Here is a 12,673-nt window from a genome sequence, read left to right as displayed (position 1 = left end):
CTTTGGACATTTTGGCTTTTGTTTTTTTTGTTTTAGTTTTTTTTTTAGGAAAACTGGATGAAATTGTAATAGGTGGAGAAAATAGAGAATTGCCTTTTTTCCCAAAAGTTTTCTTTTTTATGAAAGAAACGACAAATATGTGTATATATTGCACAGACAAAAGACTTATACTAACTGTAGCTAAAACTACTGTAATAACTATCTCTTATAAAAATGAATTTCTGTCTATCTGTTCTTTATGCGCAGCCAAATGACTGGACCAAAAATCACCAAATTTGACACATAGGTAAATTTGGTGCTTAGCAAGGTTTTTAACTCTCAGCTCTCTAGAATGTACGGTTCTTGAGATATTCACAAAAAATTCAAATATGGCAACATCACATGACTTGTATTAGCCATTAGAAGTTTACAGGTCTTTCACTCATATCGTAACTGCCATACACACGGTAACATGACCCTTATTGGCCAATAGAAGTTCACAGGTCCTTCAGTCTTCGCCTCACTGACGCACAGTTTTACACCAGGCTTCCATAACAATTCAGACATTTTTCTTAACCTTTATAAGGCCAGTATAAATGTCACTGCTAAGGGGCAGGGTGCTGTGGAGGTCACTGTTAAAGGGACGGGGAGCTGTGGACGTCACGTGTAAGAGGGGGGCAGGGCGCTTTGGAGGTCACTTTTAAGGGAGGGCTAGGTGCTGTAGAACTCATTGTTATCTCTCTCTCTCTCAATATATATATATATATATATATATATATATAATGAAAAAAACTATCGGCAGCACCACCGGAATTGATGGTATAACAAAAAAGAAAGGACGGGTGCAAGGTCCAAGTATGGTAACTGGTGCTTACCCACTTATAGACAGCAAGAAAATCGGACTGCACTCCAAACGGTTCTTCAGTAGAACAGTGTACGTTTTATTCACCCATGTGGTGGCAATAAGCAACGTTTCGGCTCGTACATGAGCCTTTCTCAAGCCACGCATTCGCTGTGGCATTGTTTCGATAAGCTTCTGCAATGTCACAAGATTTATTTCCATCCAGTGTTGCATTAATTTTACACCAAGCTCTTGCATTGATGGTAGAGTCTGACTGCTGCGCAAAGCCTTCTCCAGCACATCCCAAAGATTCTCAATGGGGTTAAGGTCTGGACTCTGGTGGCCAATCCATGTGTGAACATGATGTCTCATGCTCCCTGAACCATTCTTTCACAATTTGAGCCCGATGAATCCTGACATTGTCATCTTGGAATATGCCCGTTCCATCAGGGAAGAAAAAATCCATTGATGGAATAACCTGGTCATTCAGTATGTTCAGGTAGTCAGCTGACCTCATTCTTGGAGCACATACTGTTGCTGAACCTAGACCTGACCAACTGCAGCAACCCCAGATCATAGCACAGCCCCCAAGCTTGTACAGTAGGCACTAGGCATGATGGGTACATCGCTTCATCTGCCTCTCTTCTTACCCTGATGCGTCCATCACTCTGGAACAGGGTAAATCTGGACTCATCAGACCACATGACCCTCTTCTATTGCCCCAGAGTCCAATCTTTTTGCTCCCTAGCAAATTGAAGCCTTTTTTTATGGTTTGCCTCACTGATTAGTGGTTTTCTTATGGCTACACAGCTGTTCAGTCCCAATCCCTTGAGTTCCCTTCACATTGTGCGTTTGGAAATGCTCTTACTTTCACTATTAAACATAGCCCTGAGTTCTACTGTTGTTTTCCTTCGATTTGATTTCACCAAACATTTAAGTGATCACCGATCATGATCATTCAGGATTTTTTTCCCACCACATTTCTTCCTCGAATACGATGGGTCCCCACTATCCTTCCAGTTTTTAAGACTGCGTTGGACAGTTCTTAACCCAATTTTTGTAGTTTCTGCAATCTCCTTAGATGTTTTCTCTGCTTGATGCTTGCCAATGATTTGACCCTTCTCAAACAGACTAACCTCTTTTCCACGACCACGAGATGTGTCTTTCGACATGGTTGTTTAAGAAATGAGAAGCAACTCATTGCACCAGTTGGGGTTAAATAACTTGTTGCCAGCTGAAAGATAATCGACCATGCAGTAATTATCCAATTGGAGGCTCATAACTATTTGCTTAGTTAAATCCAGGTAGCTACTTTTTTTTTTTGGACAGGCAGTGTGTGTGTGTATATCTATATGTAAAAAAGAGAGCAGCACTCCAGCATAGGATAAAACAAAATCCACAAGATTTATTCACCCATAGTGAGCCGAGACGTCGCCACACTATGGGTGAATAAATCTTTTGGATTTTGTTTTTTCCTATGCTGGAGTGCTGCTCTCTTTTAAACATATTATAATTGGGTAAGCTTTAGCCCTCAGAGCGTGCACCCGGCTATTTCATATTGCATCGGTGCTGCCTCCTGTTTTTGTTTTACTATATATATATATATATTTCAGCCTGTCTGTTGTCTGTCTGTTCTTTATGCACGGCCAAACGAATGGCCCAAACTGCATCAAATTTGGCCTATAGGTAAATCCGTTGCTTATAAAGGCTTTAGCTCTCTAGCTAATAGAAGCTCACAGGTCCTTCATTCTTTGACTAACTGACATACACACAGTCACACGACCCCAATTGGCCAATAGAAGAGCGTAGGTTCTTCATTCTTAGCCTCACTGACATACGCACAGTGTTTTACACCAGGCTTCCATTACAACCCAGCCATTTTTCTTCATCGTTATAGGAACAGTGTGGATGTCACTTTTATGGGGGCTTTGTGAATGTCATTGTTAATGGTGCTCTGTGAACGTCACTATTATGGGTGCTCTGTGGATGTAACAGTTATTGGCATGCTGTAGATATCACTGCTATGGGCCCTCTGTGGATGTCACTGGTGTGGTCCACTGATGCCATATGCGATTGCCGTTGTTGTTACTGTTATGGCAAGACTGTGTTATGAGCATGCTGTAGATGTCACTGTTATGGCAAGACTGTGAATATCACTGTCACAGTGCGGCCATGTAGGCTGGCTGCAGGCCCTCTTGTGTACTGGCTGCAGGCTGTTTCCTGTGTATGCTGGTTGCTGCGTGCTTGCTGCGGTGTCTTGTGTGAACTATGCCCGTGAATGTGTGTACTCCCTGTGTCTGTATCTCTGTGCAGTTTCTGTCTCTGGTGCTGTGTAGGCTAGCTCCAGGCTCCCTCGCTTACTGGCTGCAGGCTGACACCTGTGTATGCTGGTTGCTTGGAACTGCTTGCTGGCTGCGGTGTAGTGTGTGAACAGGGACTTGTTTGGATTCACTTGTGATTGTATGTTCTGTGCTTCTTGTTAATTCTGGTTCAGATGGGGTTAACATTCCCTGGTCTGGGCCTGGGTGTGGCTTATCAGGTGCCCTAGTTTATCCAGCTAGATCTATCTGTGAGCTGTGGGGCTTGTGGTCAGTCTCTCATGTAGCACCGTGCTGCTCACCCAGGAGGTGAGTCTACCTTCTGCATTGCTGGGTGTTGCACTTTGCTGCTCACCAAGTAGCACAGTTCTGTCCTGTGCCTTACCGGGTGTAGCCCCTTGCTCCTAACCCAGGAGGTTTTGCCATCTGCCCTTGTTTGTGGTGTCGCCTGGTAATGTGAGGTTATGTCCTTGTCTGATCTTCTGTACCTGTCCTGTATTATGTTGTTGTTGTTATCTTGTCCATGCCTTGCCTGTTTTCCTGTACCTGTTCTTTGTCTGGATCCACTCTGTTCCATGTGTAGCCTAGCAGTGCCTAACTGCGTCTGATAGCCTGGCAGTGCCTAACTCCTTCTGATCCTGCCTGTTCCGTGTCCAGCCTGGCAGTGCTTTACTGCTTCTGATCTAGTCTGTTCTATGTCTGTCCTGAAGTGCCTTACTGCTTCTGTTCTTTGTTTGTCTTGCATTCGTGAGAGGGTTCCTGGGTTTGCGGAGGGAGGATCTCTTGTCTGTGTGCAGCTCTGCTTGAAACCACCATGCTTCCATTCCACTTGGGATCCAGGCATCTGCTTCTGTGCTGGTTCCCGTTTGTCTTGTTGTCTTATCCATGTCCTGTGTTTGCTATGTTCCAGTTCTGTTGTCTGTTCCGCTGGTGCTTGCACCTGCGTGGTTCTTTGCAGGTATGGGCCATGTGTACCGGGACTTTCCTGGAGGTGCAACCAGTGAGCCCTCGGCCCAGTTTATCCCCACCACCAGGGGCTTTGTGAAGAATTGGGCTCACTGGCTTTTCGCCCTCCTAGGTTTTGCCTCTGGTCTGCCAGTGCACTTGGTTCAGTTGTAGTGCTACCACTATTGCTTAATCTGCTGTACTGTCATGTTCTTTTATCACATGTGTAATAAAGTACTCTGTTGGTCCCTGGTCTGAATCTTGCCTTGGGCCTCCGGCACGTGACAATCACTGTTATAGGGGCACTGCGGATGTCACTGTTATGAGGACGCTGTGGATGACACTGTTATGAGGGCACTGTGGAGGTCACTGTTAAGTGGGCAGTGTGGATATCACTGTTATGAGGGATCTGTGAATGTCACTTATAGGGGCACTTTGGATGTTACTTTTATGTGGGCACTGTGGATGCACTGTTATGAAGACACTGTGGATGTTACTGTTATACAGACTGTAAATGTTACTGTTATGGGGGCACTGTAGATATCACTGTTATGGCAACACTGTGGATGTTATAGGGGTACTGTGGATGAAATAGTTATAGGAGCACTGTGGATGACACTGTTATGGGGATACTGTGAATGAAACAAATGAAATACACCTGAGCAAAACTGAGTCTTTCTGCTATATATTTTTTTATTTTTAGAAATAAAATTTGTGTGCGTTTGTATATTTTACACACACAAATTACCACCTATATTAACTATAGCTAAAACTAATAACTTTTATTTTTATGAAAGAAATTTAAAGAAATGTGTGTATGATTGTATATTATACATATACAACGTCTGCTATTGCTAAAACTAACTATAGCCATATAGCAATAATTGAAAAAAAGTGTGTATATAGTTCACACAGTCAGAACAGGAAGGGGTTAAATTAGTAAATTTTTTTACAGAGGAGCACTGCATGACCCATCAGACTCATTACGCCTACTAGGCACGCTCCAAAAGGAAAAATAGTACCCTCCTCCTTCCCTAGAAAATTTCTGAAAAACAATATCAATACAATATTATGGTACACTGTACATATGTAATTAGATGATTTTGCTTTACGTTGTTTAATGTTAAAGGGGTTCTACAGTTTCTTTAAACTGATGATCTATCCTCTGGCCAGTTGATACAAGTCGTGACGTCACTGGCCCTGCGGTAAACAGTGAGAAGGCCGTGGCGCTGCTCGCTGTTTGAGAAGGCGGTGGTGCCTTCTCAAACAGCTGATCGGCGTGGGTCCTGGGTGTTGGACCCCCGCCGATCAGATGCTGATGATCTATCCAGAGCAGGGATGCTCAACCTGTGGCCCTCCAGCTGTTGTAAAACTACAATTCCCACCATGCCATGTTGCAGGCTGATAGCTGTAGACTGTCTGGGAATGCTGGGAGTTGTAGTTTTGCAACAGCTGGAGGGCTGCAGGTTGAGCATGCCTGATCCAGAGGATAGATCATCAGTTAAAACAAACTGTAGAAACCCTTTAATTGTTGTGACAGATTATAATAATATAAAAAAAATTTTTCCATAGGTATCTAGATGTGGTATGATTTACATGGAACCAACCATGCTTGGTTGGAGACCAGTTATGGTTTCCTGGCTTAACCTTTTCCCTTCTGGACTCAACAAGATGCATAAAAGTTTTATTGAAGGATTGTTTGACAGGATGGTTCCTCCATGCCTTCAAATGATTCGAAAATGTGCCAAGGTAATTATAAGTTCATGATTCAAGATACGTTTCTGAACATATTCTGTATGTACTGTACATTGCAATAGACATTATATGCAGTATAAACACCTACTCATAAGGAAATTCTAAAACATAATTTTAATATTTAGAATTTTATATATTTTTCATTATTTTGTGCTTTCTCAATTTTTTTTTATTTTAGGAATTGTCACCAACTTCTGATACAAATTTAGTTCGATCGCTTATGAATCTGATGGATTGCATGTTGGATGAGTTTTCAGATGAATCTGTAATTCATAGCATGAATGAGAGGGACATTTGCTCATGGTTAGAGGTATGTAGATCAGTTCAACAGCACTCTGAAGCGTTATAATGTTGAACAAGGGTTTCGCATTTCTTTAGTCCGCATAATAATAAAATGCAAGTATCAAAGTAGCTAAATTGGATTAATATAAAGTATTGATCTCTTCTCCAAGGGCATATTTTTGTTTTCTATGGTTTGGTCCATTGGAGGAAGCTGTAAGGAAGACGATCGCCTGAAGTTTGACAAACTCATGAGGGAAATTGTAGAAGGACCACTAAGTGAAGAAACAAGGACTCGATTTAAAATTTTACATCCTGTTGATCCACCTGAAAAAGCTTTTACAGTTCCAATTCCCAAAGAAAACACTGTTTACGACTACCGGTTTGTGAAAGAGGTATATTTCTAAATATGTCTAAAATATGTTTCAGAAACACACATCATTCCATACATGCCTTTTCAAACATACACTACTCACAAAAAGTTCACGCTATATTGATATTATATCATGAAAGTAGGGCATTTAAGTAGAATTATGTAATGGTGATTTCCTCATCTCAAGCAAATTATTGAAACAAAAGCCAACAACAGTGGTGGGTATGCCCCCACAAACAATGTCAATGTCTCAATAACTTGTCAAGTGTCCTTGAGCACCAATTAAAGCTTGACAACGATGTCTCATGCTGTTCACAAGTTGTCTTATTGCCTGCTGAGGCATGGGATCCCACTCTTCTTGAAGGGCGGCCCTTCGGTCAATGAGGTTCTGGGGTACAGAGTTACAAGTCTCTACACGGTGACTCAGGTGATCCCATAGGTTTTGAATGGGATTCAGGTCTGGAGAAAGTGCAGGACACTCTATTTGAGGTATCCCAGTCTCCAGCAGCCGTTCCCTAATGATGCGACCTCGATGAGCTAGCGCATTGTCATCCATGAAGGTGAAATTGGGCCTGTGTTGTTCATACAGAGGCACACTGACTGGATTAATTCTGTTATTCAAGTAGTATGGGCTTGTCACTGTACCATTCACAAAGTATAGGGCAGTTCTGTATTGACTAGACACACCTGCCCACACTTTAACACCACCAAAGGCTCGTCAGGTGAAGACAATGGCTGATGCACTGCACTCTCCTTGACGTCTCCAGCATCTTTGGTGGCCATTTCTGCTCAGTGTGAATCGACTTTCATCAGTGAACAGCACTGAGGCCCACTGGTCCCTTGTTCAGCTTAAATGCTCCTTGGCCCATGCCAGATGATGACGCCTGTGCCTGGTGGTGTGGTCAGGTACACTTGCAGGTGGTCTAGCACGCACACAATGGAGCATCCTCAGTATGGGATGTGGCCAAAGGACTCCATTTCCATGCCTTTCTGTGACTCTTCCAGTCTCTCTGTATCTCTGTTGCAATCTCTTCATTACACACTGTGACACTCTAAGCTACTTCCATCGTAGATCATGCTTCTTGAAGCCTCACAATGGCATGATCAATTGTTAGGTGTCGTCTTGGTCTCATGATGTCAAAATGTGAACAGCATGATGAGGAGGACTTTTTAAATACCAATTCTAATTCTGAACCAGGAAATGTATTGTGTGATTTATGGATCAAACACCTGTTGTTAATTTTTCCATTAAGCTCCTTATTAGAGAACAGCAATTTGTGCATTAAGTAGTGAAACATTGAACAGTTGGAAATGTGCATTTAAAAGTTTAGAGAAGGTCACATTAAGCTTACCTGTAAAGGTTAGAATGCATTTTAGGTTCATCCTGAAGTTTCACCCACAAGCCAAATATCCCTAACTTCTTGTGAGTAGTGTATCAGTTAGATCAGAAAGCACAAAGGATAAACAAAGGCCTATATTTGAGAATTACCTATTTATTCTACATGACATGATAAACTGGGGAATCCTCTCATATTATGCAATGCAGATACTATTTTCTGTCACAGGGAGCATATCGCAATATGACTGCTGGGTCATTGCACAGTAACATGGTACATCTAGTAAATGGGTTATCCCACAAAAAATATTCACTATTCACAATATACCATAGTTGATAAATGTCAGATTGCTGGGGATCTGACTGCAGGGAACCCAATGATCTGAGGTTTCCCAAGTCTCTTCTCTGAATGGAGCAGTAGTATCAATGCTGGTCCCCTGCTTTATCTGCTTCTGTGGGACTGCCAGAGAGCTGTCTACATCAGTCTTATAAAATTGAGTGGAGCAGTGCCCTGATAGAATTACTGCTCCATTCAGAGAGGGGACTTGTTCTTGGAACCGCTGGGTGCTCTGGATAAATGATAACTACTTTTTGAGAAATAGCTGCCAGGAAAACTTTAATATCTTGACTATATTCCTTACATAATATCATCTGTAAGAGTTTGAAAGACAAAATACTCAGAGAAGTGATCAGTAAAAAAATACATCTCTACTATCTAAAGTAAAATGGGTTCCAGGACACAGCCCTGATTTAACAGTGTAAACAATACAGAATCTTAATGCACATTGTATTTATATTAAGGCTACATGCACACGGATAAACTGTCCATTTTTAATGGACGTTTTTTTACTGATGCCTTTGCGAGAAACAGATGTTAAAAACTGACCTATTCAATAGTATGGGGGCTGTCAATCAGTGAAAAACAGACAAGATAGAACATGTTCTATTTTTTTTTATTCAGTTTTTCACTGATAGTCAAAAAAAACTACCGTGTCAATAACACCATAGACTACCATTGGTCTTAAAACGTTGTGTGTATGTAACCTAAATGGAAATACCGATGAGAGTCTTGAAAAGGACATACAGTGCATTTGGAAGATCTTCAGAACCTTTCCCTTTCTTAACATTTTATTATGTTGTGGCCTTGTGCTAAAATAAAATAAAAAGTTTTCCCCCATCAATCTGCGCTCAGTACCCCATAATGAGAAAGTGAAAACAGAATTTTAGAAATGTTTGCAAATTTATTAAAAAGGAAAAATTATAATTTTGGTTGACATAAGTACTGTATTCAAACCCTTTACTATGACACTTGAAATGTAGCTCTGAGGGCCTCCCATTTGTCTTGCTAATTTTTTTGATGTTTCTACACCTTGGTTGGAGTCCACTTGTTGTAAATTCAGTTTATTCGACGTGATTTGGAAAGGCATACCTCAATCTTTGTAAATTCTCACAGCTAACAATGCATATGAGAGCAAAAAACAAGCCACAAGGTGGAAATAAATCCTGTAGAGGTCAGAGATAGGATTGTGTGGAGGAACAGCTCAGGAGAAGGGTACAAAATAATTCTGCTTCACTGAAAGCTCCCTTAAGCACTGTGGCCTCCATACTTTTTGAATAGAAGAATTTTGGAACAATCAGGATTCTTCTTATAGCTGGCTGCACCACCAAACTAAGTAATCGTTGGATAATGGTCTTGGTAAGAGAAGTGACCAAGAACCCAATGGTCAATCTGGCTGAGCATCAAAGATCCTGTGTGCAGATGGATGAATCTTCCAGAACGTCAACCATTACTACAGCATTCCACCAATCTGGGCATTATAGCAGAGTGGCCAGAAAGAAGCCTTTCCTCAGTAAAAGACACAATGCATTTTGCAAAAAGCACCTAAAGCACTCTTAGACTGTGAGAAACAATATTTTCTGGTCTGATGAAACCAAGATTGGATTTTTTGGCCTCAGTTCTAATATTTGATGGAAACCAGGCACAGTCCAGTACCTTCTCTACAGTGAAGCATGGTGGTAGCAGCATCATGCTGTCAGGGTGTTTTTCTCAGCGGCTAGGACAGGGAGCCTGATAAGAGTTGGTGGTCGCAACATAAAATATGAGCAAAGTGAAACGTTCTGAAGACTTTCCGAATGCACTATATCTCACCATAAAATGTTCCACCACTCCAATACCGCTGTTTATGTCCCAAAGGCTCCAATCCCTGCTGGGCCTGATGCTATCATGTACTGTTTATGTGGCCGCTGCAGCCAGTAACAGTCCTCAGCTGTTCATGTACACATGATCTCTGAAGCCAGTGGTTGGCTTCAGTGCTCACATGAATGGTAAATGGCATGCAACCACTTCAGATCCAGCAGGGACTACAGTGCCAATACATTTTAAAGATGTTTTTTTTTGTTTGTTTTTTATTTCATACAGCTCCCTGTTGTCTTTTTAAAAAATCTTGTAAAACCAAGCAATTGCATAATGCTGTTTTGATCTTCTTGAATTTGTGATTTATTGGACTTTGTTGTTCTTATCATATTGCAGTTCTGCATTAACTTTGTGTACTTTTTTTATTAATTATACTGTGCTTAGGAATTTTTACGCTGACCTCTGTGGAAAAAATGCAGTGAAACATTAAGTGTGAGCTTAGCTTTGCAGATATTTTTACACAGTAGCCACTTGCAGTATGTTAGAATAGCATTGAATAACTAATAAAAGCACAAATATGTTAAATATTCATTTGTAGGGTGTTGGAAGATGGGAACTATGGACACAAGACTTGTTTGCAGTGCCACCTATACCACGTGATATGATGTTTAATGAAATAATTGTACCCACTTTGGACACAATTCGTTACACAGCATTGATGAAGTTGCTGACAACACACCAGAAGCCTTCTGTGTTTGTTGGTCCAACTGGTACTGGAAAAAGTACTTATATTATTGTAAGTATTCATTCTATTAGTTTTATGTTAGGCTTTGGGATATGATGTATCGTAGAAGTATTAGGTTATTTTTATTGTGCTAAAGAGGATTGAATTTGTAATTTTGGCTTCCTTCACGCAAAAAAACTTTTTAGCACATTTAATGTCTATGGAGCTTTCACATGGCCGTTCTTAAACAGCAAGTGGATGGAGCCGTCAAAAAGCAGGACATGTCGTATTTTTTGCTGTTTTCGTGGCAAGATGGACCCCATTGAAATCAATGGGTCTATTTTAACTGCTATTTAGACAGGAATGCACCTGACTAATGGTCGTTAAAAACGGGTACACTATGAAAAAAAGGACCTCAACCACTTGCACGTGCCGCAGGGCAGGCAACATAACCTGCCCTCCCAGTGTGATGATGTTGCTTTATCACACTGGGAGCACAGATCCTGCTGCTTGCAGTGAAGAACAAGTGTTTTAGCATCTGCAAGTGGTTGAGTTATTTTTTTTCTCTGACTAAAGGGGGAATTTTATAATACCAGCGGTACAAAGGGGTCCATTATTTATACTGGGGGCAGAAATGGTGCCATTTTCTGTAATGTGAGAAAGTATGGGGGGCATTATTTGTACTGGGGGGGGCAAAGAGGGCCGTTATCTACACTGGGGGGCACTATGGGGATCATTATTTATACTAGGGGGGTACAAAGAGGGCCATTATCTATACTAGGGGGCACAAAGAGGGCCATAATATACACTGGGGGCACTATGGAGATCGTTATCTGTACTAGGGGGAACAAAGGGGGGCATTATCTACACTGGGGGCACTATGGGGGTCATTATACTGGAGGGCACAAAGAGGGCCATTATCTATACTGGGGGGCACTATCTATACTAAGGGGGGAGAGCACAAAGAGGGCCATGATCTACACTGGGGGGCACTACGGAGATCATTATTTGTACTAGGGGAAACAAAAAAGTCCATTATCTATACTGAGGGGCATTATCTATACGGCGAGTATTTTATTATATATTACACTGAACAAAAATATAAATGCAACACTTTCGGTTTTGCTCCCAATTTGTATGAGCTGAACTCAAAGATTTAAATAATTTTTTACATACACAAAAGACCCATTACTCTCAAATAATGTTCACAAATCTGTTTAAATCTGTGTTAGTGAGCACTTCTCCTTTGCCGAGATAATCTTTCCCACCTCACAGGTGTGGCATATCAAGGTGCTGATTAGACTGCATGAATATTGCACAGGTGTGCCTTAGACTGCCCACAATAAAAGGCTACTCTGAAATGTGCAGTTTGATCACACAGCACAATGCCACAGATTTCGCAACGTTTGAGGGAGCGTGCAGTTGGCATGCTGACTGCAGGAATGTCTACCAGAGCTGTTGCCCGTGCAATAAATGTTCATTTCTCTACCATAAGCCGTTTTTAAAGGCGTTTCAGAGAATTTGGCGGTACATCCAACCGGCCTCACAACCCCAGACCAGGTGTAACCACACCAGCCCAGGACCTCCACATTCAGCATGTTCACCTCCATGATCATCTGAGACCAACCATCCAGACAGCTACAACAATCGAGTTGTATAACCAAAGAATTTCTGCACAAACTGTCAGAAACCGTCTCAGGGAAGCTCATCCTCATCGGGGATTGGACCTGAATGCAGTTCGTCGTCATCGTAAGCGACTTGAGTGGGCAAATGCTCACACTCGGTGGCGTCTGGCACGTTGGAGAGGCGGATGAGTCCCGGTTTTCACTGTTCAGGGCAGATGGCAGACAGCATGTGTGGCTTCATGTGGGTAAAAGGTTTTCTGACGTTAACGTTGTGGATTGAGTCGCCCATGGTGGCGGTGGGATTATGGTATGGGCAGGCGTATGTTATGGACAACGAACACAGGTGCATTTTGAATGCACAGAG

General features: G+C 41.8%; 1 protein-coding gene across 1 annotated transcript in view; it reads left to right on the top strand.

The window, feature by feature from the left end:
- The window catches only part of DNAH7 (dynein axonemal heavy chain 7), a 574,291-nt gene that overhangs the window by 160,214 nt on the left and 401,404 nt on the right, over positions 1 to 12,673 (top strand). Inside the window, exons 31-34 of the mRNA XM_040440176.1 lie at positions 5,656 to 5,832; positions 6,017 to 6,148; positions 6,291 to 6,512; positions 10,559 to 10,756. Coding sequence (XP_040296110.1) covers positions 5,656 to 5,832; positions 6,017 to 6,148; positions 6,291 to 6,512; positions 10,559 to 10,756 — 729 coding nt within the window. The remainder of the gene's footprint in view (positions 1 to 5,655; positions 5,833 to 6,016; positions 6,149 to 6,290; positions 6,513 to 10,558; positions 10,757 to 12,673) is intronic.

This window comes from Bufo bufo, chromosome 7, assembly GCF_905171765.1.
Source record: "Bufo bufo chromosome 7, aBufBuf1.1, whole genome shotgun sequence".
Classification (NCBI taxonomy): Eukaryota; Metazoa; Chordata; class Amphibia; order Anura; family Bufonidae; genus Bufo; species Bufo bufo.
This window is presented reverse-complemented; position numbering and strand designations above follow the sequence as displayed.